Genomic DNA, 22,410 nt, shown 5'->3' on the forward strand with positions numbered 1-22,410 from the left:
GGGCGGGGCCATGCGCAGCCGGCACGGGCCCCGCCTGCCCGCTCGGCCCCGGGCGCTCGGAGCCGCCTCGCCGGCCCTCGGCCCTGGCGGTGCCCCCGGCGGTGGCAGCCCCCGCGGCTGTAGCCCCTCGGGGGGCCCCGCCGGCTGCCCCGCGGCTGCTCGGCCCTGGAGGGCGCTGGAGCAGCCCCAGCCCAGCATTGCCTCAGTGCCCCTCGTGCCCGACCCTGCGCCCGCGCCGGGAGGGGGGTGGCAGCCGTCCGCTGCCACGGCTCTGCCATCCGTCCCCACGGCTCTGCCGTCCGTCCCCACGGCTCTGCCGTCCCCTGCCACTGCTCTGCCATCCGTCCCCACTGCTCTGCCATCCGCTGCCACTGCTCTGCCATCCGTCCCCACGGCTCTGCCGTCCCCTGCCACTGCTCTGCCATCCGTCCCCACTGCTCTGCACCCGCTCACGGGCCTTCCCACTGCTCCCACCCTCGGCACCCCCGCGTAGGCTGGCAGGGCCCCCCAGCACCCCCAGCTATGGGGTAGTCGGTGGGGTCCCCAGGGCACAGGGGGCGCCACGGGCCGCTGGCCGGGGTGGGACGGCCGCAGGGTGAAGGGTGCCAGGAGTGTCAGTACCCAGGGCCCGGGTGGGTGGGAAGCAGAGAGCCGGGCTGGGGAACTGGTTTCCATTAGGGCAGCATCTGGCGGCTTCTCCCTTGCCCCACGCCGGAGGGGCTGTGCTTGCCCCAGGGCCGGCCACGGAGCCAGCTCTGCTCCTTGCCAAGGGCCATGAACAAGCCACAGCACTGGTACCCGGTGGAGATGCTCGTTAAGGTGCCCTTCATCTGTCCTGGCTGTCTCCACCGCTGATGCTTGAAGCCAGGGATAGCCACAGCCACCCCCTCCTGCCTTGTGAGGGCACCTGCTTGCCCTGGGGGTGCCTTGAGCCATCCCCTTGGTGCAAGGGGGGTGCAGCCCCTGGCATGAGGCTGCTGCACAGCGTCTCTCCTTTTGCCCTTGCAGTGCTGTGAAGCCAGGGTAGTGCTGGCTGCTTCAGCCGCCCTGCAGCTCCCCAGGCTCAGCCGGGCACTGGTGCGTGAGGGCTGCAGCCTCAGCAAGTGCTAATGCACCTTATCGATCTTGGGAGGGGGCGGGGGGGAGGAGGAGGAGGGGAGCTTCTGCCCTTCAGCTGCACTTGAGCACATTTCCCCAGCTTGATGCTGCTGGGGGTGGGGAGAGGGGGCACTGGCTGGGGATGCAGCTGGGTGGCAGCAGGGCAGAAGCCTGACTCTGTCCCTTTGCAGGGCTGAGCGTGCAACGGCAGTGCTGCTGGCGGACCCCTGCTTCCAGCTGCGATCCATCCAGTACCTGCTGGGCCACACCGAGCCCTCAGCCCTGGCAGCTGCTGCCCCAGCCACAGACAAGCGCCATTTTTCCCTGCACACTTGTAAGTGTCATCACTGCACTGGGAGCTGGGCTGCGCTCACCACCCAGCCGTGGCTGGGATGGGGAGACGGGGCTGCTGGTGTCTTGTGTCCCCTGCAACAAGTCCCAGCCCCTTTAGCCCTGGAGACGGGTTCATGGCTCCCCCACTATCCCCCAGCAAGAGCACCTGGGCTGGGGCTGGGTCCAGTGCCCACTTTTGGCAGCAGTTTTGTCCCTTTGCAGTGCCCAATGGCCAGCTTGCTGCCGCCAGCATGGGGATCCCCAGCACCAGGCTCCTTGTCCTGGCTAGTCCCCAAGGGCAGCTGCAGCCCCCGGCATTGCCCAGCAGCCACGGGGCAGCCCGAGGGCCACGTTGACTCCACACACACTTGGTTTGCCCCTACAGACACAGAGTACATCAGTGCCGAGGAACTGGCGAAGGTGGACAAGATGCTGAGCCACCTGAGTGAGGAGTCCAAGCAGGCGGCTGCCACCACGCTGGTGAGTCCCCCAGCCCAGCCCCCATGCTCAGCAGCAGCCCCAACACCCGGCACAGCTGCCCTGGGACACGGGGTTTTTGCAGCCACTGCTAACCTCCTGGTGCTCCCCACCCCCAGCCCACCAGTGAGGAAGACCTGTGCCCCATCTGCTACGCACACCCCATCTCAGCCATCTTCAGACCCTGCTCCCACAAGTCATGCAAGTGAGTAGTTCACACGCGTGACCCTCGCCAGGGCAACCGCCAGCCCCTCGCCCCCCCACGCCATGCAGGGGTAGCTCACGCTCTTTCCTCTGTCCCAGAGCCTGCATCAACCAGCACCTGATGAACAACAAGGACTGCTTCTTCTGCAAGGCCACCATCACGGGGGTGGACGACTTCACCAAGCCAGCCAGCTCATAGAGCCCAGCCCTGTACCACAGGCTCCCCCAGCTGAGCGGGCCCCCCTGGAGCACGCTGGCATCTCCCCAAATGTTTGCCCTGCCCAGGGCCACGGGCCCTTCGCCCACAGGGCCAGGACCCAGCACGGAGCCACAGCGTGGGGCAGGGGGCTGCGGGGAGGGAGGCCGGCAGCGGGGAGGCCCGGTGCCAGGCTCTGGGACCAGCATCCCCCTTGCTCAGCGCCTGAGCCGTGGCAGCCTCTCTGCCCCACGGGCCGTTCTCAGGGAGGGGAGCCCGAGGCCTCGGCTCCACGGCAGCACTGGGAACGCACAGCAGCCCTGGGGCCAGGGCAGGGGGGCCAGGCTGGGCGTTCGGGCTGTTACCTTGCCCCTGGCAGAGGGCTGACTTCATGAAATGCAGCATTAAATTATTCTTCCTTACGTGGTGCCCTGAGACACTGGGGGTGGGGGGGTGGGGGGGTGGGGCGGGGAAGCCAGGCCAGCCCTGGTGAGCAACCCAGTGCTCGGGCCATGCTCAGATGACACTCAACGGTAAATGGAAATATAAATATTTAATCCGAGCAGAGCCAGGAGCACAGGCCCCACTGGGGGCTGCTACATGATGATGCGCGGCTCTGGCACAGACTCGGCGATGGACTTGTGTGGCAGCACATTGGCCCCATTGAGGTAGAGCTCGTCGTTGACAATGACATCCTCGCCCAGCACTGTCACATTCTCCATGCGCACCTGCCCCAGAGAAGCCCCGTCATGCCTGCCCTGGCTCAGGGCTCGGTGCCACTCCTGCTCCTGCCTGCAGGCACCGGTGCATCCCTCCGTCCCTTCAGCTGCAGCCTGAGGAGGCAGGAGGGCAGAAGCTGATCCCTGATCCCTCACAAGGGCACCCACGTCCTCACCCACTGCCCCACGGAGCAGCTCCAGCCCACGATGCAGGACTCCAGCCAGGAGTGGGAGCGGATGCGGGCCCCCTTCAGCACGGTGCAGCGTTTGATGCGCACTCCATCCTCCACCACCACGCCGGCCCCAATTGTCACGTTGGGGCCAATGACGCAGTTTGCCCCGATCTTGGCGCTGGGGTCCTGGAAGGAAGAGGGGCTGCACCAGGGCTGGGAGGGCAGCCAGAGCTCTTGGCACAGCCCGTGCTACTCGGCCAGTGTGGGGACAGGAGGGCACAGCTTGAGGACAGCACCGAGGACAGCAGTGGGATGACACAGAGAGCCCGTGACACATGCCTGGGGTCAGCGTGCTGGGAGCTGGCACTTACCACCAGCACATTCCCTACGACACCAGGCCCCGAGTGCAACTTCTCGGGGTGCTGAGCCCGCAGCGCCTGCAGGTACATGCACATGCCCGTAAGGAAGTCCTTTGGCTGCCCGATGTCCATCCAGAAGCCTGTGGGGACAAAGGTGTGGTGACAGCCCCCAGTGTGGGGGTGGCAGTGCAAGCAAGACACCCCCCCCCTCCCCCATGCTGCCTGCACCGTGTGCAAGGCCTTACCCTGCAGCTCCATGGCATAGAGCTGCCCCTCCTGCGCCATGGCTGGGAAGATCTCCTTCTCGATGGAGGTGGGGCGCAGCTGCAAGGAAAGGGCACAGGGCTGAGCAGGGGGCACAGCCCCCCAGCCCGGCCCAGCCTGCTGCCCTGGGCCATACCTGGATGCGTTGCAGGATGCCAGGGCTGAAGATGTAGAGCCCGGCATTGATCTTGTTGGACACAAAGACACGTGGCTTCTCCACAAAGCGGCAGATGCGTCCAGTGTCGGCCTCGCTCACCACCACACCGTACTTGGCCGGCTCCTCCACACGGGTCACCACCAGTGAGCCCTCGCCGCCGTGCTGCCGGTGGAAACGGGCCAGCGCCGCGAAGGGGAACTCGCAGATCACGTCGCTGTTGAGGACAAAGAAGGGCTCCCCGCCCTCGGCCAGCAGGTCCCGTGCCAGCGCCAGCGGCCCCGCTGCCCAGCCGTGAGTGATGCAGGGACGGGGTGAGCCCCCTGCCCGCCGCGGCCTCCCGGCCCCACCCGCGTCTGTCCCAGCGTCCCTGCTCCCCACTGGCCCACAGGTCGCCAGGCCCCCTGGACCATCACCAGCCCCACTGTCCCTGGTCCAAACCGTGCCTGTCCTGATGTCCCTGGTCCCCGCTACCCTGCCCGTGCCCATGCCGGCATGCCCCTCCCGCTGCCCCCGCTCCTCCCAGCCCTACCCGCCCACACCCACCCTGCGGCCCGTGGGGTCCCCCTGGTGTCCCCAGCCCTGCCCGTACCCATCCCGGTCTCCCCGCTCCGTCCTGCCTGCGCCCCGCCCCGCCCCCTACCTGTGCCCAGCGGCTCCTTCTCGTGGGACAGGGAGATGCGGATGCCGAGCTGCGGGCACAGCGTGAGTGCGGGGCCAGGCGGGGGCGGGGGGGCGGGGGGGCGGGGGGGAGAGCCTTACCCGCTGCTCCTGCTCCCGCATGGCGGCCTCCAGCGCCTCCGACATGTAGCTCACCGCCAGCACCACATGGCTGACCCCCGCCTGCGGGAGCGCGGGTCAGCCGGCGGCGGGGCGGCCCCGCGCCCCCGCGCCCCCCGCGCCCCCACCTGCCGGAGGGCCTCCAGCTGGTGCAGCAGCAGCGCCTTGTTGCAGAACTCCACCAGCGGCTTCGGCCGGCTCAGGGTCAGCGGCCGCAGCCGCGTCCCGAAGCCGCCCACCAGGATCAGCGCCCGCATCCCCCCGCCGCGCCGCGCCCGCACCGACACGTCAGCGCCGCGCGCGCCTTCCGCGTCACCGCCGCCCGGGTCCTATCGCCCGCCCGCCCCGCCGCCCGCCCCGCCGCTCGCCCCGGGTCCTATCGCCCGCCCGCGTCCCCGTCGCAGCACCGGCTGCCCGAGGCTGGATGCAGACCAGCAAGGGCAGAGCAGCCGCAGCGCGCCGGGGCAGAGGGTCCCGCTGGCCTCCGGGAAGCTGCCAGGTCGGGTGGCTGCTGCAGCCCACTGCACCCAGCCCAGGGCGGCGCTCTCCCTCGCGGCGAGCCACGGTGAGGCGAGGGAAGGGGCAGAGCTGCACCCCCCGGGGGGCGGGTGAGTTTAAGCCACCCGCACACGGGTCCAGCCCGAGCCCCCCGGCCCCGGCCGCACACAGCGCGCAGAGGCAGGCACGGCACACCACCGACAAAAACAGATCCTTTAATGGTTTTTGGTTCTCTGTGAAGCACAAACAGGGTGATTATTCATGTAAAAACAAACGGGGGTCAAGGCTATGTACAAGCTGTGGAGTCCCACGACGACGGTCCCAAGGGGAGAGGCGGCTGGCAGGGGGCACGGGCCCCTCGCCCCCTCCCTCGCCCCTCAGCCCTGCCTGCACCTGGCCGAGCGAGGAAGGGGCATGGACGGAGTCAGCGCGGCGGGGGGTGCTGAGCTGCCCGAGGAAGGGTCCTGCACCTGCCCGCGCGCAGCCCGCTGGGGCCCAGGGCATGCAGAGGGTGGGCTGCGCTGGGCCGGGGCCAGGCAGGGTAACACAGCGGCTGGGCCAGCCTCGCTCCCTCCTGCAAACCTGTTCCCTGAAAATCCCAAACCCTGCCTGGCAGGGCAGCGACTCGCAGAAGCAATGAAAAAGTAACCCAGGGCAGGGTGGCATGAATAAAGGTCCTGGTCCATAAAGCGCCAGAGAGGAGCGGTGGCTTCAGCAAGTGTTTGAGTAGCTGGGAGCCTGGAAGAGGTGTAGCTCAGGACAAAGCCGGCACGTTCCCTGCCCCCTTCCCCACCCAGTGCCACAGACCTGCACCCGCTGCTGCAGCCACAGCTGGCCCCCAGCCCAGCACCAACGCCTTCCAAGCAGACTGTGCACAAACCGAACTGGCACACATGCTACATGCGAGTATTCGCCAAACAAGCTTTCCTGAAGTTTCAAACAAACAAACAATAACCCCCACCCTGGCCTGGCAGGTACCCAGGCAGTTTCTCAGGCAGCCAGGGTAACGGTAGTGCCATGGAACAAGTCAGTGACATGAGGAAAGGAGCAATCGGGGGTCCCAGCACAGAAACACAGGGGGTGATGCAGAGTACCACCAGGCCACAGTATCAAACATTAATGCCCTCATCAAGGGAAGCCATGGGTAAAGCGCCAGCTCACAGATGGAACCCAGCCAGCGGAGCACATCCCCGCTGGCTGTTTTCATCCACAAACTGGTCATTTATCTGTGGAAGCACAGCTAAGCACTCAGGTGAGGGCACTCACCACTCAGCCAGGTCCCCCCTTACCTGCCCCCCTGGAGACCCTCAGAGAGGTCAGCCCTAATCTTCGGCCTCCTCTTCCACCATCCCCATGCACGGACCTGCCAGAAAAGCAGGGGCAGCAGGGCAGAGGCCCCGCCGGGGGGAAGAGGGCAGCCTTGTGCCGGAGGGACATACTCGCATACAACCTGTGGGACCAATGTTACACGACAGGAAGGGTTGAAATGGCCCGAAACGCCCCGCTGCACAGCTGGGGTCACATTAACTGCTACAGATACTATTGCTAGCCCACGAGCTGAGTTCTTGCTTGGTCAGTGGTCCAGGGCAGAGATACTCTCACAGAGCCCCCTGCCCGCCTGCATGCAGGCCTGCCCGTTCCAGCCCCTCGGGGAGCAAGCAGGCCCCAGGCTCGAGCACAACTCCAGGGGTGCGGCATTCCCTCCCGGCCGCAGCTCTGCCAGGGGGTGCATTTGGTCATTTTATTTCCGTATTTGGAAATCACAGTGCCCAAACAGCAGAAAAAGGCAGCATCAAAAGCAAAGCCCCATCGGCAAACCCCAGGGCAGAGCCAGCGACAAACGCAGGGATCAGCACCCGTGCTGCTCACCATCAGCCCCACAGACACTGCCAACTGTTAGTCAAGGGCCCTTTCCAAATGGCTCAGGAGAATTTCCAAGGGAAGGCTCTCCCCGGGGCTCCTGAGGCAGGAGGCTCCTCCCACCACAGCTCCAGCCCCTTGAAGAGCTTTCTCTTCCCTGTGTCCAGGTCCTCCCTCCAGAATGCACATGCCACGAGCAAAGAACTGGGACACCCAACACCTAGCAGGCATCTACAGAGCCTCCTCCAGAAAGCAGAGCTAGCGCGGTCAGAACCATCTTGTTGGCATGAGGAGCTCTTCCATCCTGCCTCCCCTCAGCTCTTCTATCCAAGTACATTTAAAAACAATGGAGCAATACAATTGTTTAAAACCGAAGTTGTCTGCTTTTTTCCTGTGGTAGTAGGTGGTCTTGTCTTGCTCCTGCCACCAGGACAACAATAAGAGGCCATAGCCCAGGGCTACTGGTTTTCCTCACGCATCTGTTCCATGATGTTGATAAGGCTTTCCAGCCCGAACACATAACCCATGTCAGGTCCGTCATGCACAGTGGGGTCATCGCGAAAGCCTTTGAACGTGCTATGTGCAAAGTCAATCATACGCACGTCCACCTTAGGCTGGGCTGAGGAGCTGGGCTCCATGCTGCCACCATCCTGAAGGCTCTCTGGGAGAGAGCTGTCAACCCGCTTCAGGCGCATCTCTGGCCGGCGCTCCACAAACATCCCTGCCCTGCTGTCCTTCCCATCGTAAATGATGAGAAGGGAGCTGGAGTAGAAGCGGTAGGAGGCCTGTCTCTCCAAAACCGCCTTCAGGCTTCGCAGTTTGGCGAGGACAGGCTCAAAGAGGTCCTTGCGCAGCTCAATGCCATTGTGGAGATACTGGTAGAGGGCATTGCGGAAGCCCTCAATGGAAAGACCGCGTCCATAGTATTTATTCCTGCATAAGTAATGCCCTGTATCCAGCTGATAGACCTAGGACACCAAAGGAAACACACGTCAAGTAGGAGCAACAGGTTAAGGCCACACACAGCGAGCCCTGAGCTGTCCTGCACTGCCACGGCAGAGGGAACTCATTCTGTCCCCACCATGCTCAGGAGGGAGCAGGAAACTGCTCTGCAGGTTCCCCGAATCCCAAAGCAGCTCATGGGTACAGCCCACAGGCACAGCCAGGGCATCCGAGCACTGGTTCTCTCCCAGGACACCCAAAAGGTGGCTAATGAGTCCAAGTGTCCCCAAGAGGCATGGCACAACAGAACCTGAGGCTTTAAAAGCAAAGTCTTACAGCAACTCAGACAATCTTCCATCAGCGGGAGCTGCTGATATGTGTTGCTGTTATTGCGCAGCATGTGATTGATGAGAGGCCCTCATTGCTTCAGAGTCTGTGGGCAGAGATCTGGATTACAAAATCCTTCTGCGGGTGGGGAAAGGAGAGGCTATTGCACAACAGCATCAGCAGCAAATCCCTGTGGGCAGGGCCCAGCCACAAGAGCAGCCTTTTAACTCAGTACAGTGCAGAAGCAAATGTCAGCTGATGCTGCGACAGAGGGACACCTCCTGATTCTGGCTGAACACTAAGCCACAAGAAGAATTTTATTAGAAAATCCCCTAATGCCTGTGAACAAAACAGCTTTGGATAAAGCAGGCCATTGCAGGAGAAGCGGGTTCCTTTGTTCTAGGCTTAGAAATGAAGACAGAAAGCATGTAGCACAACATTGGTGTACCTACCTGAAGTGGGAAACTCTTAACCCAGTGCTTAGCAGAAAACACTAATAGCAAGTCTAATGGAGCTGCAAAAATGAACGTGAAGACCTGCAACCCCATGGATCCCTACCTGCATCCCACACACGCGCACACCCAAGGTGGCCGAAGTGCTCTGTTCACACTTCTTCATCTGCCGAGCGGCCTTCTCCTCAGATGCATCATCTCCATGCTGCCTGGTCCCCATCTTCAGATCAAGTACACAGGGAAGTTTGAAGTGATGCACCACGTTCTCCAGCAAAAGGAACTCTGGGAGACATGTCAAGGAGAGTTTCACCTGTCAGAGACACCGCTCCCCTAGGCCACCAGACAGGGACTTGGGCCAGCATCAGACAGGATCAGGCAGCAAACAAACAGGAACCAAAGAACAGAGAGAACGAGCCACCCAGGGAGGTGAAGAGGAGGGTAAAACCCAAAAATAGAGGCACCCAGGCCTTGACAGCTGGTAGAAGAAGCAAGCCTGGAAAGTGGAATGGCCAACAGTCAGCAAGATCACATGCAGGTGTACGGGAAACTCTAGCAGAGCGAACCGAAGAGCAAAACACTAATGTCAGGAAAGATAGGGTATGCCAGTAAGAATTACTGATACATTAAGAGAGAGCTTGAAGTCTAATCAGATTAACAATTTAACCATATGGATAAACAATACAATCCCCACAGACTGCAAATTCAAGGCTCAATTAATAACACAGTACTGTTGCTATTGGCCTGCCCAGAACAGCAACACTGCCTGACACAGGAGGAAACCAGGGAGGCTACAAAGACAGGAAACAGAAGGGTAACGGGAGCCTTCAATTACCAGCACACACAACGGGCAAACCCTCCATTAGGGCACAGCACAGAACAAACCCAAGACAATCAGTGCAGCAGGTTGTCCCAAAGGGGAAAAAACAACCCTGACGTTTGCCGTGAGTAGCCCTGCAGGGCACAGTTCATGTTACACTGAAACGGCAACCAGAGCACAGCTAGATTAAGCCTGCAAGGAAGTTTAACATTGAGTAGTATCTAGCAATAACTATGTTTGATTTTGAAAGAGGAACTTCATAAAAATGAGGAAATGTTATTAAAAAAATAGGACAGCTAAAGAGAAATTACTTCTCTGCAAGTGGTGTAGGCAAAAAAACAAAGGCTGGAGGCTCAAAGCACACATTTGAGCATAGGAAAAGGAAGCCCACACATTTAAAATGATGAAGAATACAGCTATTAAAAGTAAGTTTGTTTCTATGTGAGGAAAACAGAATCAAGCTCCAGCAGATGAAACAAAAAAAGTCCACAAGCTGGCAAGTTTAAGACAAAAGCATGAGGAGCAATTTGCAAAAGCAGAGAAAACAAATCTTCAGCCATATGAAGCAGCCAGTCAGGCTGCCTGAAGAGTTTAAAGATAAAGTACAAAAGGACCTACAGGGGAGGGGTGTGGGATGGGGTGCGTGAAGATGCTCCCTAAAAAGAGATGTCAATATTCTGCTGCTTTGTGACTGGGGAAGAGTTTAGGGGATTCCCAAGCCAGAACTTTCTGAGTTCAGAGAATTCTCTAACAAATGCCAAGAGACAAGATCACACATCAAACAGAAAATAAAAGATGTGTAACTTATTTAATACCGCTGTAACACCAGGAGACTGAACAGGGGCTACCGCAACGCTGATGTGCGGAGATGTGGAGAACTACAAACCAGCCTGACCGGCCTTAAAGCCAAAGTCACCAGCAGGGTCTTTGTGGGGGGAGCCACGCTGTTCAACAAGTGATCCAGACGAGTGAACAGTGACATGACAAATCTGCTCCAAGTACTAAGTTACTCAAGGTTGCACAAATGAGGAGCAGTTGTGAAAAACTCCACAAGAACCTTAGGAGACCGACTTGACCATTAAATGGGCAGGCAAAATTTGCTTAAGTTTACAGGCAAGATATTAAACGTAAGGAGAGAAAGATTCTCAAATGTACAAAGCAGTGTGTTTTGGGACTACTACTACCAGCCAGGAACGGGATCTTGGGGTAACAAAGTAAAATTTAGAACAAGAGAGAGTTAGGAATTGAGGGAGAGGAGAGACAACAGCATTGAACACCAGTGGAAAACTCTGGTTCACTTGTATCTTCCATACTTGTGCAGTTCTGGTCACTGTCTGCAGAAGGATACAGTAGAACTGGAAAAGACTCAAGAAAGATGACAAGGACAAACACAGCTCCCTCCCAAGCAATGACTGAACAGGGTAGACCTGCATCTGCTGCCAAAACAAGCCAACAAAGAGAAGAACAACATGGGCTCTAGTCAGAAACACGGCTTCTCTGAGCATCAGTGTCAGCCATGAGTGTCACTGTATGGAAAGCAGGAAGGAATAGGGAAAAGAAACACGTAACGCAGCTTTGGTCGTACGAAGGATAGAGAAGCCAAGGGAAATGCAGGTGTAGCTGCCCAGGGCACAGACGTGTAATGCCAGGGCAGCAGCAGCAACCTGACACGCTCAGCTCTGCTTCCCAAAGGATACTGTAGAGTTTTCGGTCCTTGGACTCTGATCGCATGCGGCTCAGCTGCTGCTTATGACAGCGCAGGCTCCAGGGGTTATAGCTGATCTTTTCAGAGCTCAGACCGCTGTTCCCGTCCAACATCTGAAATGGAACATCTGAATGGATGTGCAAGTCCACCCTGGGACTCTTCATTTCCTGGATGCTGCTGGTATGAAGACAGAACAAAACTGGCCTGTTAGAATCCATGCATTCTCCAGATACCTACAACTGTCACACCCTCCCCTTGCACACATCTCCTGTTCCCTGCACACTTCACACAACATAAACCTTCTTAACAGCAAATCCTCACTTAATACCCTGGGCTGCAGACCCACGCTCAAGGATCTGGTTTAACATCTCTGCTAGGCTGCATCATAATTGATAGAGTAAGCAGGAACATTTGTTTCTCAGGGAGCTCTGGCTGGTGTGAGGAGGCAGAGACCCATATTCAAAGCACCCTTGGAAGAAACCTCTGGGTTAATAACCAAGTGGTCTGAAGAGTGTTTAAATCTGCTCCACACACTTTGGTTCCGCATCCAATAAACTGCCAAGGGTTACCCTGTGTCAGAAGAGTTTCATGTGGATGAGTTAGTCCTGGACCCAGCAGAACTCCCGACACGGTCTGCAGTGCCACAGTGTGCCAGGCTAGCAAGTGCAAGAGTCTGCCCACTGCATGGAAGTGCAAAATGCCCTCAACAGAAGAAGCACCGAAGTTGAACGGGGAAGAGAGATTTCCCACTCACGTTGTTACTGGGCCCTCAAAGTTTTACCTTTCAGTGCTGTCACTGGCCAGGCCAGGCTTTTCCTCCTTGTGCTCGGTGCCGCTGCTTGATCTGTGAAGGCTCCGACGTGAGTGCTTGCGTCGTGGCTGGTCCCTCTCTGGCATATCATCCTGCTCCAGAGCCTCATTCTCCACGTAGGGATAGGCCACCAGGTTAATGTAGCCGTCGCTGTCCCCCTCAAAACAGACAGATACCACACCTGCCAGAGAGAAGTGACACGTCAGTTTAGTTTCCCAGGGGAGGGAATACACAACCACTAGCATCCAAATGTTCAACAGGAGAAAGGAAAACACATCTCACAAAGCAGAAAAGCAAATCCAGAGCAGTAAGACTACAAGAACACACATGTTGTTAGCACAGCACGGAGGAGAAATCCCCCAAACAGTGCTCTGCGTCACTACCTGAGTGAACAGTCGGCAGCAGCAGGGGAAGCTCTGCCACCCACAGGAAACGAAGGACAAAAGAGCAGCTGGTAGGCTGAGGGGTGTATTTCCTTCCGTTCAGTCCTTCAGCAAACATCGCCAAACTGGAGAAAGTCAAGCACAGTCTACCAAGATGTTGAGGGGGGCAAAGCATACGAAATACATACCTAGTTCATTTGGGTAAGGATCTATGTCCTGCAGAAGCATTCCTGCTGTTGGCAAGGTTGTTACCGGCCAAAGAGGAGCGTGCTTCCTGGGCTAAAGGGGCTCTCCAGCATCTGAGCAATGAAGTACACAGCTCCGAGGCTGAGGTGACACTCACCACTTACCACAAGTCAGCCAGTTTCACAGAAAAGGGATTTGCAAGGTCCCAGGGGTCTGGAAATAAAACTACCTCAGCCAGGTGCAGACAAGCAGGACCATTTGCATCCTGTCCAGTTTTGACTTCTGAAGGCTCTTGAAAAGCACCATAGTCCAAGGGAAGGTACAGATCTTCCACAGCAGACTCTGAATGTACCTAGCTGGCCGGCCACAAAGCAGGACAGCTAACACTTCTACTTAGGGCTAGCATCTGCATTTTTGGGACTTCCCCAGTCCTGAAAATGAGACTATTGGGTCATCTCCTAACTTACAATGACAACAATCTTTCATTAGCCTGTCACCAGTATTGAACAGTTGCCAGGAGTATCAGATGCTAGATGTACCAAATCAAATTATTCATCACAACCATGAGGAAACCTTGCACTGCTCAGTTGATGTAGGCCATCATGTTACCGTCCTTTCTTTTTCCTTATCTACACATGATAATACTTCCAAGGTTCAGGTGACTCGACACAACTTCAGAGCAGTTCAAGACTCCAGCACGTCACTACATAAATGCTACCCAACGTGCTCTGCCTGCCTGGACGTGCTTCTCAAGATATCTCCATGAAAGGGCAATCTTAAAAGTAACATCAGTGTGCTCAGACAGGAAATACCATCTCCAATATTCCCCTCCCCCAGATCAGTAAGAACAACTTCTGGGACTATCAGGAAACTGCATGGGACTCTCAGATGAGATCCCACACTAGGGTGGAGGTGCACGCCCCCCTGCCTTTAGGTTACCAGAAGCATCTGACTTCAAGAAGATGTGTCTCCATCTGGACTACCAGCTTTATCAGTTTTAAACACATCCCAAGGAAAGGCTGACACCGTATCTGTTCTAGTAACTGCACAGCCTTCAGCTGAGATTTCTGATGGGTCACTAGAGCACCGTATGGCTCCAGAGTGGCTTCAGGGTACAAGAGGACCCATCTGTCTGAGATTGTTCTTTCATTCATGACCTGCATACAGACACAGATAGGTAAGCTGACACTGCTTCAAGACCTTCAGGCTGCAGCCAGATCAAACGGCAAGACCCTGAACAGACGGTGGTCCCAGCTGTCTGAAGCACTGTCTTCTCAATGCCACATGGTGACTAAGAAGCAGAGGCAGTAAGAAAGCTGAGTCCCCCTAGAACGCTAACTGCCAGTGTCACCATCCTGACTAAAACACACATGGTCGAAACCATATCAAGCTTCTGAAAGGTACGGATGAGCTGCCAACCTCCTGCAACGATACAGACACTGGAAAATTCCATTCCTTCAAAGCGGCTGGGGACAAGGCTCCATCTCAGCACTGGGAAAGCAATGCTTCCTGCTTCAGCAGCTTTCTGATATGGGCCCATAAAAGAGATAGGATGAGGAAGCAATAAATTGTGGGACTGGAATGCGCAAACATTCAGTATATGATCTAGCTTCATTTGCTCAAGGTCAAGGCTGCAATTGACAATAACTTGCTAGTAGAATTACATCAGTTACACGTCCACAACTTTAACCTTCAGACTACAACTGTCACACTGCATATTCTCTGTCTAGAAAGAGGAACTCTGCATGCCTACAGAAAAAGACTTCTCTTTTGCAAGTGTTCCTATCAAATTGCTAGCCTGCCAAAGAGCATTAAAAACAACAAATGAAACGACACCAGAAGACAGTAGACATCAGTAGCTCAGGAAAACGACAGGGCAGGTTTTTGAAGCATGTAACTGCACCCTGGAATGACACCAGGCCTCACCTTTGTACTCAGGTGTGAACTCCTTCATTTCTGGGGGCAGAGATTCATAGAAGCGCTGTTCTCTGGTAATGAGGGGCTTGCAGACAGTGTGGTCGTCATAGCGCATCATGCTGCTGTGGCCGCCCACCTGGTGAATGAAAGGCTCCAGCAGGACCCCCCGGTCTCCGGATCGAGTGGCATTCTTGCCATACTTGCCCACTTCCATGGTTTGACAAACACACATTGCGTTGGGCACCAGTTGCACTCTTAGAGCATGGGGAGAGCCACATGGGCTGGGAGGGGTAGCTCAGCAGCAGTCAGGCAGCCACAGGGGGGAAATCCTGGCAATCTACTTCCTCACAGTAATCTGAAAAAGCAAAGGAGATTTCTGTGAACAGAGGACCACTTGCATTCACTGCCCGCTGGCTCGGAAAAGTTTTTGGTATTTATTTATATCCATAATTGTTCCTCTTCTGTTCTCTTGTTTACATCCCCCTTGTTCCAGAATGCTACTCATTACCTCTTTAATCCTACAGGTAAACACACACTAATTTCAGAGGCAGCCTCATCTAGAGCTTCTCCAATAGTGATGACAGGAAAGAGGGAAAGGAGGAGATAAAGAGTATTTTCAGCCTCCCATCTTCAAAACATTTAATTTGCTTCCTTTAGTTCATTTTATCAGTAAGGCAACATGATAACGGAGCACAAACCCTGAGCTACAGCACAATTAAAACCAAGCCCACACTTGCCTATAAGTAATGGTGACTGACACAGGCAAAACAAACATTTCAAGAATCTGAATTCCACCTCTGTGCCTCTGCATTTTTAACATCTAAAAGACTAAATAATTCTTGTTCACCTCCTACTCTTAACACCGTTTACTCCTTTATTGACTCGCTTCTCTTCAAGCTATTCCAAGAGTCTCTTATGTAATAAAACAATCATTCTGTCACTGTACATATGCTGTAACCAAATGGATTCCACTTGGGATTCTCTCCTTTATTAGTCTAAGCCCTTTGGGACAATAACTATTTCCTGATGCTTTCACAGAACCTACATGCACTACAGTCCCCAGTCTCTAGAGGTAGGCAAGAGAGATGGCCAAATCCAGATGAGATTAGAAGTGCTTTAGAGAACACAGATGCTCTTTCAATGTTTTCAGTGCCCAGCACAGCCACAGTATAACGGAAAACTAACGCTGTCCAAATTCTCTCCAGATAATTTGTCCTTTCCAGCTTAGATCATACTCCGGAGGCTGCTGGAGAAAGCACAACAGCATTTCCTCACATCGATGAGTTATCCAAAGTCTTTGGTACAAGAACCTTACGGTGACTAGAGTTTCCGAATTCATCAAATTTCCAGTTTCTCAGTACAGCCACAGCCGAGGGCAATGATGATTTAAGAACTAAGGGATCTTGGAGGCCTGGACAAGGGACACAGCTCAGGCTGTTCCCCATCTGGCCACGGGATGTCTCCACAGCTACACAACACTGCCAGGCAGGGGGATGTTCTGGATGAAGATGGGCTCTTCTCCCTCCCCTCCAATTCAATCATGGGAGAGATGCAGCTCAAGCGATTCAGGAGGGGCGATACTCTATAACGTTTAACCCAATCTAACTCAAAAGCTCCCCACAATAGGACAATGCTTCTCTCTCCTCATCTGCACGCTCCTGCTCACTCCCTCGCACTGGATTTTGGGATAGTATGAGTGTACGTACATTTGAGTTGAATCATCTCACTGATCCAATGGAAAACATTTCCTTTTGTGGTTACATGACCACAACTACATTCAGTGTAAGGGGAACAATGTGAATATTCAGCTGGCTTTTAAGGTGGGGGCAGGAAATGGGGTGGGGGGTGGAAGAACCACCCCAACAACCCCAACTGTAGCAACACATATCAAAGTCTCCTCAAGGTATCATTCAAAGTCCGTCCACTAAACTCAGAGCCTAAATTGTACCACAGACAAAAACATGCTGTGGATTTCTCTCCTCCCTCTCATTTGCTTATCAACAAGAAGAAATTTCAGCAGCAGAGGCTTGCTTGTATCATTTATGTTTTAGTTTGATTTAATGGTAGTTAGTATGTGATAACAAGCAAGGTGCCAGCATCTGCAACAGATCAGTGCTTTACAGAGTTAAGTCTCCCCTTGCTGACACAGCTTTGTCTTTGATTTGGTTTCCCTTTATTTTGCCAATGACTAAAGCAGAGTTTTCAGTTATTCCAAACAACATAGGGGACAAGTTTAATTTCACACCTTCCTGTAGTTTAAACTTCACGGGATAAGAGAAATAAGAGATTCATCTGTGTGATAACAGTAGTTGCCATACTCAGGAGATGTGCATGTGATGCTCAGGTCTGGTACCAGTCCCAGTTTTCACTGAAAGCCAATCACAAAATGTCTCGGGGTCCCAGTTTTGCCAGTGACAGGAGGCAGTGCTATTATCCACACTTTAGAGAAGCGCAATTATCTAAGCAGACTCATTAGTTTCAGACACCTTCATTAGCTTCAGATGGAGATCACGAACACCTAGGTAGACACACATGTCCACACAGACTGTGCCCACACAGACTGCTCTTGAATTTAGGAGTGCCTCACCTATGGGCTACAAGCAGACTTCGGCCACCAGAGCAAGATTCTTTTAACCCCCTGCCTACTTTCAGCAGCCTTCTTTCCTAAAGATAAGCAACAACGAAGCATATGCCTCCTAAATTCTGAGGATATCAGCCACCAGCTCTGCAGAGTCCCTCAGACCTTCTCCACTGCATGGCCTAGAGATATCAATGAGATGACTGCCCTTGTCCAAGGGCTCCTGGGAAAGTGGCAATAAGAACAGGCTGTAGCCATCAAGAAGACCCCAGGCTCACTGCCAAGTACTCCACTGCCCCCAAGAAAACGCAGCATGACTAGTTTCAGATGCACAGGCACACCTGGGAGGGAGCGACAGACACACAAAAACCCATTCTGTGGCTGTGATGCAGAGGAGCCAGGCACCAGGTGAGGAGAGTCTCCAAACCCAGTTATGGCTGCTCCATATATTCCTCCACAACCGCTGAAGAAAACAGATATATAGCCGGTATTTTCTCACCTACAAGTGAATGTGAGAAAAAATACTTTATAGCAAGTAGCATTTCAGAGACATTTTTAAAGAGGAAGCTATCTATCTACAGGGCTTGAAAACCAGACACTATAGCTCAGACACAGCTTAGTGTTTTTCAGCAGACTAACTCAAAGTAAAGGGCTATCACTAAAAATGGACACTATCCACAAAGAAAGACAGAAAAATACCAGTAGTTTCAAACAAATATAAAGCAGAAACTATCTGAAGGCCTAAATATTAGTCATCCTTCCTCTGCTAAACAGAGGCACAGGTTCAACTATTTTAGCTGGCTTATAAAATTCGGAGGCCTTCCAATTACACTGTAAAACGCAGCACACAATCCACACAACAGCTTGAGGGAGACCAGTTCATCCAAGCAGATGCTTTGCTGTCCTCCAACACCACCACTATAGCTCAAACAGCAGCAAAACATGCAGGCCAGTTTAGCATCCCCCTTCCAAAACTGATCTATAGTTGGCAAGACAGATTACCCATCAATTCAGACTCATGAGAGGCAGGGGGTAAGGTTCAGGAGCGGAGTTATTGGTGACTACAAAAGGACATACCAGATCCCATATTCCATTATCTTCCCCAGTAAAAAAAACCAAAAATCTTGTACAAAAACCCCAAAAATCTCTTGAAGATAATTTGTTCTACAGTATTTAAGTTTAGATGCCTGTCTGTCAGTGTACCTACCCTGAATTTGAACTGCATACCTCCCTGTTCAAACGCCTTTTAGCAGGATGGGCACAAAGAGCAGTAAGCTCTATTTTCCTGTTGTAACACACAAAGTATCTCTAACCAGAAGTCAGGAAGGTAACTCTGCCCTTCCTAACCATTAAGTGGAGTAAACCCTGCCCTTAATGCCAACATTACCCTCCAACAGGTAACATACCTCTCCACAGAAACAAACTGTGCTGTGCTCTTGAAGACCCAGCCAGAGGACTTCTTAAATGTTACTGAGCCCTGACTGAAGGCCACCAGTGTCTTCACCAGACCACCACCAGGATCAAGGAGATGCCAGCTCCTGTGCTGACATCCTCAGGTGGCACTGTGAAGAAGGGTGTGGGAAGAGCAGGGGTGTCCTCTTCCATGGTGTAACTTAAGGTGAAGGGAAACTAGCCTTAGAGATCACCACACACTTGAGAGGTGGGGGCAGAAAGCTGCACTGCAATGGGCGTAAGAACTACTGCAGACAGCACCACAATGCTGATGTTCCCACTCGTTGTAAGTGTTCTTGTACGGGAACACTGGCAGTGCTTCATGACTCACTAGTAAAGCCGTCTTCCAAAATATCAAGGAGAACAAACATTTTAAACTGACATATTACACTGCAAGAAAGCTGACTGCATTAAGCACTGTTGACTCATGCCTACACTGTAAGCAGCTTGCACGTCCATCTTTCCAGCACTGCCTTGCTGTGGCTCCCAGGACCGTGGCCAGCCCTCAGGACCTACGGTGCTGAAGACTAAGGCAGATGGCCACTGACAATTCTGGATCTGGGCCATACGTGAGGGATAAACACTGACCTCAAGGTCATGCTGACAGAAGTTGGGCTTTCCCTTAAAAACCTCAAAGCAGTCAAAAACAAAGCACAAGAATACAAAATACCAGTATAATAGGCAAGAGGACTATAGCATTTGGCCAATGGGTACCTGGTGACGACTACTTGTGAGTTCGACTTGTTAGCAAAGAGAAGCAGCAGCTACCATCCATGCTAAAAAGCATGGTCTTTTCTAGCCATGCTGGATTGGGTGACCCACCTTCAGCCTGTCAGCACAAAAGCTGACCCAAATGCCTGAGACATGCCTGTCTAGTCAGCAAAAAAATGGAGATGACCCCTGGGACCTGGGCAGAGAACACAACTCTCCAAGAACCTGTGGCAACATTTAGGATGTAACCAGAAACATTTGGCCAGCATGGTATCCAGGAAGCCACAAACCTTCCCAGCCTGCCTGAGCACACAGCTTTGAATCCTGAGCCTTCTCCTGCATCTTGTCCAACGCTTGAACTGTTACCAAATACAGTCCTTTTTGGACACACCACCCTCACCAAGGCAAGTGTGGCTCTTCAGATCAAGGCCAGATAGTGGTATAAGATCCACATGCACGCATCAAAAGTGTAACAAGGTCTTACAAAAAGCTGAAGAATGCCAGCTGAGAAGAATGCCCACAGCGAGGCTGGTGGAGGAACTGCAATAAAGAAGGCCACAGAGGACAACAGCCACTAATAGGTGTGCTCCACTCTATGCCAGGAGCTGAATAAAAGCACACCTCCTTCACCAGTACTTCTGCCTCAACAACAGGGCACAAATACACCAACTGCCAAAGCATGTACAAGGAAAGAGTCTAACTTATTTTAAGATAGAGCTTGACTGAACTCAGAAAGGACCACCTGAAAATACAGACTTGTATTACAAGCTTAATTTTAGGCATATCCTATGTTTCTGTCTCCCAGAGATTTGAAGGAAGACTCCTTGTGCCATACTTCTATCAACTCATCGCAAGGCTTCAGCTCTTCTGCCAGCAGCCTGCAAGACCAAGAATTTTCTCCTCTTCTCTTCCCAAGAAAGGAGCGGAAGCCAAGCCTTTTCAGCACTTTCTGAAGACAGGCTGAGCTATGCAATTTTAACTAGGCTGGAATGCCTAAACCACTTGTTAAAACCAGTGCCTAAATCTGGGGTTAAAGGCAGCTCTTTTCTTAAGAGGCCAGATTAGCAGTAATTACAAAGGCCCTTCTGCTGTCACCTATACATAAAGCACGGCACGTTTTCAAAAGGGGACAAATTACTTTAAGTCCTGGGTAGGAATCTAGACCCAGGCCACAGACAGTACCTGTCTTCTCACACCGGCATGCTACAGGAGTAGCTTCTCCCCTTTCTTCGGGTGTTTTTTTTTTTTAAAAAAAAAAAAAAGTCAAGCCTTAGCACAAAACAGTGCACAGGGAACATCTGTCAGGTTTAGCAACATATGGAGCAGGTGCTCTGCAACACTTTGTGATCATCTGTCATGCAGCTGTCTGCAAGTGACAGTAACCAAAGCCAGGGCTTGGATGGCCCTTTCAGCTTTTATTCCTGTTCAGCCTGATGCTGGAAAAGCTGGCACTTCTGCGATAACATCAGGCTGGAGAGCAGGAAGGGACCGCACATAACAGATGATATAAGCCAATTTAGTTCGCTTGCTGCTCTTTCCTCTGGTCTCCTCCCCCTTCTTCACTGGAGAAATGCAGCCCATTGGCAGGAGGGCACAGGCTGCCTGGGGACCTGCCAGTCCTTGTCACTGCTATCAGTGTCACTGCAAAGGGGAGGCTGGAAGAAAGTTCAGTCCTGGTCCAGTCTTCGCCACTCTCCTCTCCAGTAGGCAGGGAGGTGAGAGGGAGCTGAGCTGCTGAATCCTGCTGCACCTCGCCACAAAGATACCCTGCCTCCATAGTAAAGGGCACCTTCCTTCTCTGTTCAGAAGCACTGGCTCCAGTTGAAGCCTGAGAGTTTCCATAGCAGCAAGAACCAATCGAATCCATACATTAACAAAAGGTTGCTTTATCAGTACCAGCCCAGAAGATTTTCTTCCAAGTTTGTGCCTAGGAGAGCAGGGTCATCCAATATCAGCTTTGCATTTTAAAGGAGAGATGAGAATATGACACATTCTTTCTAGAGAAGAGCTGAAGGAAGATCAGTGCTTGTGAGGCCTCATTGCTCAGCTTTCTGTGAGCTGATTTCTGGCTTCTCTTCATCTCATTTACAAAGAGGGGAAAAAAGTATCTGCTGGATACAGGTTATTTTTAAAACTATTCCAGTGCAAATGCTGCCATTCAGCACAACTCTCAGATCCAACAGTCAGAGACATTTAAGAAAAGAAGTTACTTTCAACAGTCACAAACCATAAGGAATCAACCTAACCCACCAAGAAAATACATTTCATAGAATGATAGAATGGTTTGGGTTGGAAGGGACCTTAAAGATCACCTAGTTCCAAGCCCCCTGCTATGGGCAGGGACACCTCCCACTAGACCAGGTTGCTCCAAGCCCCATCCAGCCTGGCCTCAAGCACTTCCAGGGACAGGGCATCCATAGCTTCTCTGGGCAATATGCTCCAATGTCTTGCCACCCTCACAGTAAAGAATTTCTTCCTAATAGCTCATCTAAATCTACCCTCTTTTAGCTTAAAACCATTACCCCTTGTCCTATCGCTACAGCCCCTACTAAACTCACACTAGTGAAGAGGCTCAGAAAACTCATCAACAGGCTCATTGATAGATAATTGTAGTCCTTACTTCATAACAGGTAGATAAAGGGAAAAAAAAATTCACATCAATCCCATTGAAGAGGTTTGGCTTAAAGACTAACTTGGAAAGAATTTGTAACTCAACTTCCAGACTGAATAAACAGAGGGAACAATTCCACCTGCCTCAAAAATCCTATGTTTGAAGTTTTCATTAATGCTGGTAATAAAGCATACCTGCTCTTCAGTAACAGACTTCCCCAACAGTGAGGCTTAAATAAGCAAGCCACGTCCCCAAGAAAGTCCTGAAGGACTACACGATCATCCAGGTAACTCCATCCAAATGCCTCCCCATAGGAGGAGGATGGAACAACTATGCTGAGTTCAGCATACGGAGGAGCACATTCAGAAACACTGCGCTTTCATGTTGGCTGTGGGTACCAAAT

At 53.3% G+C, this 22,410-nt stretch overlaps 3 protein-coding genes across 18 annotated transcripts in view; 1 reads left to right on the forward strand and 2 right to left on the reverse strand.

The window, feature by feature from the left end:
• RNF123 (ring finger protein 123) overlaps positions 1–2,730 on the forward strand; it is a 51,697-nt gene extending 48,967 nt beyond the window's left edge. The window contains exons 35-38 of the mRNA XM_056336316.1: positions 1,290–1,432; positions 1,817–1,911; positions 2,028–2,113; positions 2,212–2,730. Coding sequence (XP_056192291.1) covers positions 1,290–1,432; positions 1,817–1,911; positions 2,028–2,113; positions 2,212–2,311 — 424 coding nt within the window. The 3' untranslated portion in view covers positions 2,312–2,730. The remainder of the gene's footprint in view (positions 1–1,289; positions 1,433–1,816; positions 1,912–2,027; positions 2,114–2,211) is intronic.
• Positions 2,731–2,846: 116 nt separating this feature from the next.
• Positions 2,847–5,072, reverse strand: GMPPB (GDP-mannose pyrophosphorylase B). Its single transcript, XM_056338246.1, has 8 exons — positions 4,886–5,072; positions 4,740–4,820; positions 4,621–4,669; positions 3,960–4,261; positions 3,805–3,883; positions 3,572–3,699; positions 3,204–3,386; positions 2,847–3,036 (listed from the first exon to the last, which is right to left on the reverse strand). The coding sequence occupies exons 1-8, from the start codon at positions 5,012–5,014 to the stop codon at positions 2,905–2,907; spliced, it is 1,083 nt and encodes a 360-aa protein (XP_056194221.1). The 5' UTR covers positions 5,015–5,072; the 3' UTR covers positions 2,847–2,904.
• Positions 5,073–5,454: 382 nt separating this feature from the next.
• Positions 5,455–22,410, reverse strand: part of IP6K1 (inositol hexakisphosphate kinase 1) — a 39,233-nt gene continuing 22,277 nt past the window's right edge. For 10 of the 16 annotated variants that reach the window (XM_056335333.1, XM_056335335.1, XM_056335326.1 and 7 more), the window contains 5 exons: positions 14,665–15,010; positions 12,140–12,350; positions 11,351–11,535; positions 8,943–9,118; positions 5,455–8,083 (listed from right to left, as the gene is read on the reverse strand). In XM_056335333.1, coding sequence (XP_056191308.1) covers positions 7,574–8,083; positions 8,943–9,118; positions 11,351–11,535; positions 12,140–12,350; positions 14,665–14,887 — 1,305 coding nt within the window. In that variant the 5' untranslated portion in view covers positions 14,888–15,010 and the 3' untranslated portion in view covers positions 5,455–7,573. Of the gene's footprint in view, positions 8,084–8,942; positions 9,119–11,350; positions 11,536–12,139; positions 12,351–12,451; positions 12,475–12,552; positions 13,095–14,664; positions 15,011–22,410 lie in introns of those variants that run through there. The other 6 variants (XM_056335339.1, XM_056335340.1, XM_056335338.1 and 3 more) reach the window with 5 other exon arrangements.

The sequence above is a fragment of the Falco biarmicus genome, chromosome 4, assembly GCF_023638135.1.
Source record: "Falco biarmicus isolate bFalBia1 chromosome 4, bFalBia1.pri, whole genome shotgun sequence".
NCBI classification, from domain to species: Eukaryota; Metazoa; Chordata; class Aves; order Falconiformes; family Falconidae; genus Falco; species Falco biarmicus.

Coding starts and splice junctions, on each gene's coding strand:
- GMPPB (XM_056338246.1), bottom strand. CDS start 5,014: ATGCGGGCGCTGATCCTGGTGGGCGGCTTCGGGACGCGGCTGCGGCCG. Junction 4,821..4,885: donor AGCTGGAGGCCCTCCGGCAG/GTGGGGGCGCGG, acceptor GCGCTCCCGCAG/GCGGGGGTCAGCCATGTGGT. Junction 3,884..3,959: donor GCATCCTGCAACGCATCCAG/GTATGGCCCAGG, acceptor CTTTCCTTGCAG/CTGCGCCCCACCTCCATCGA.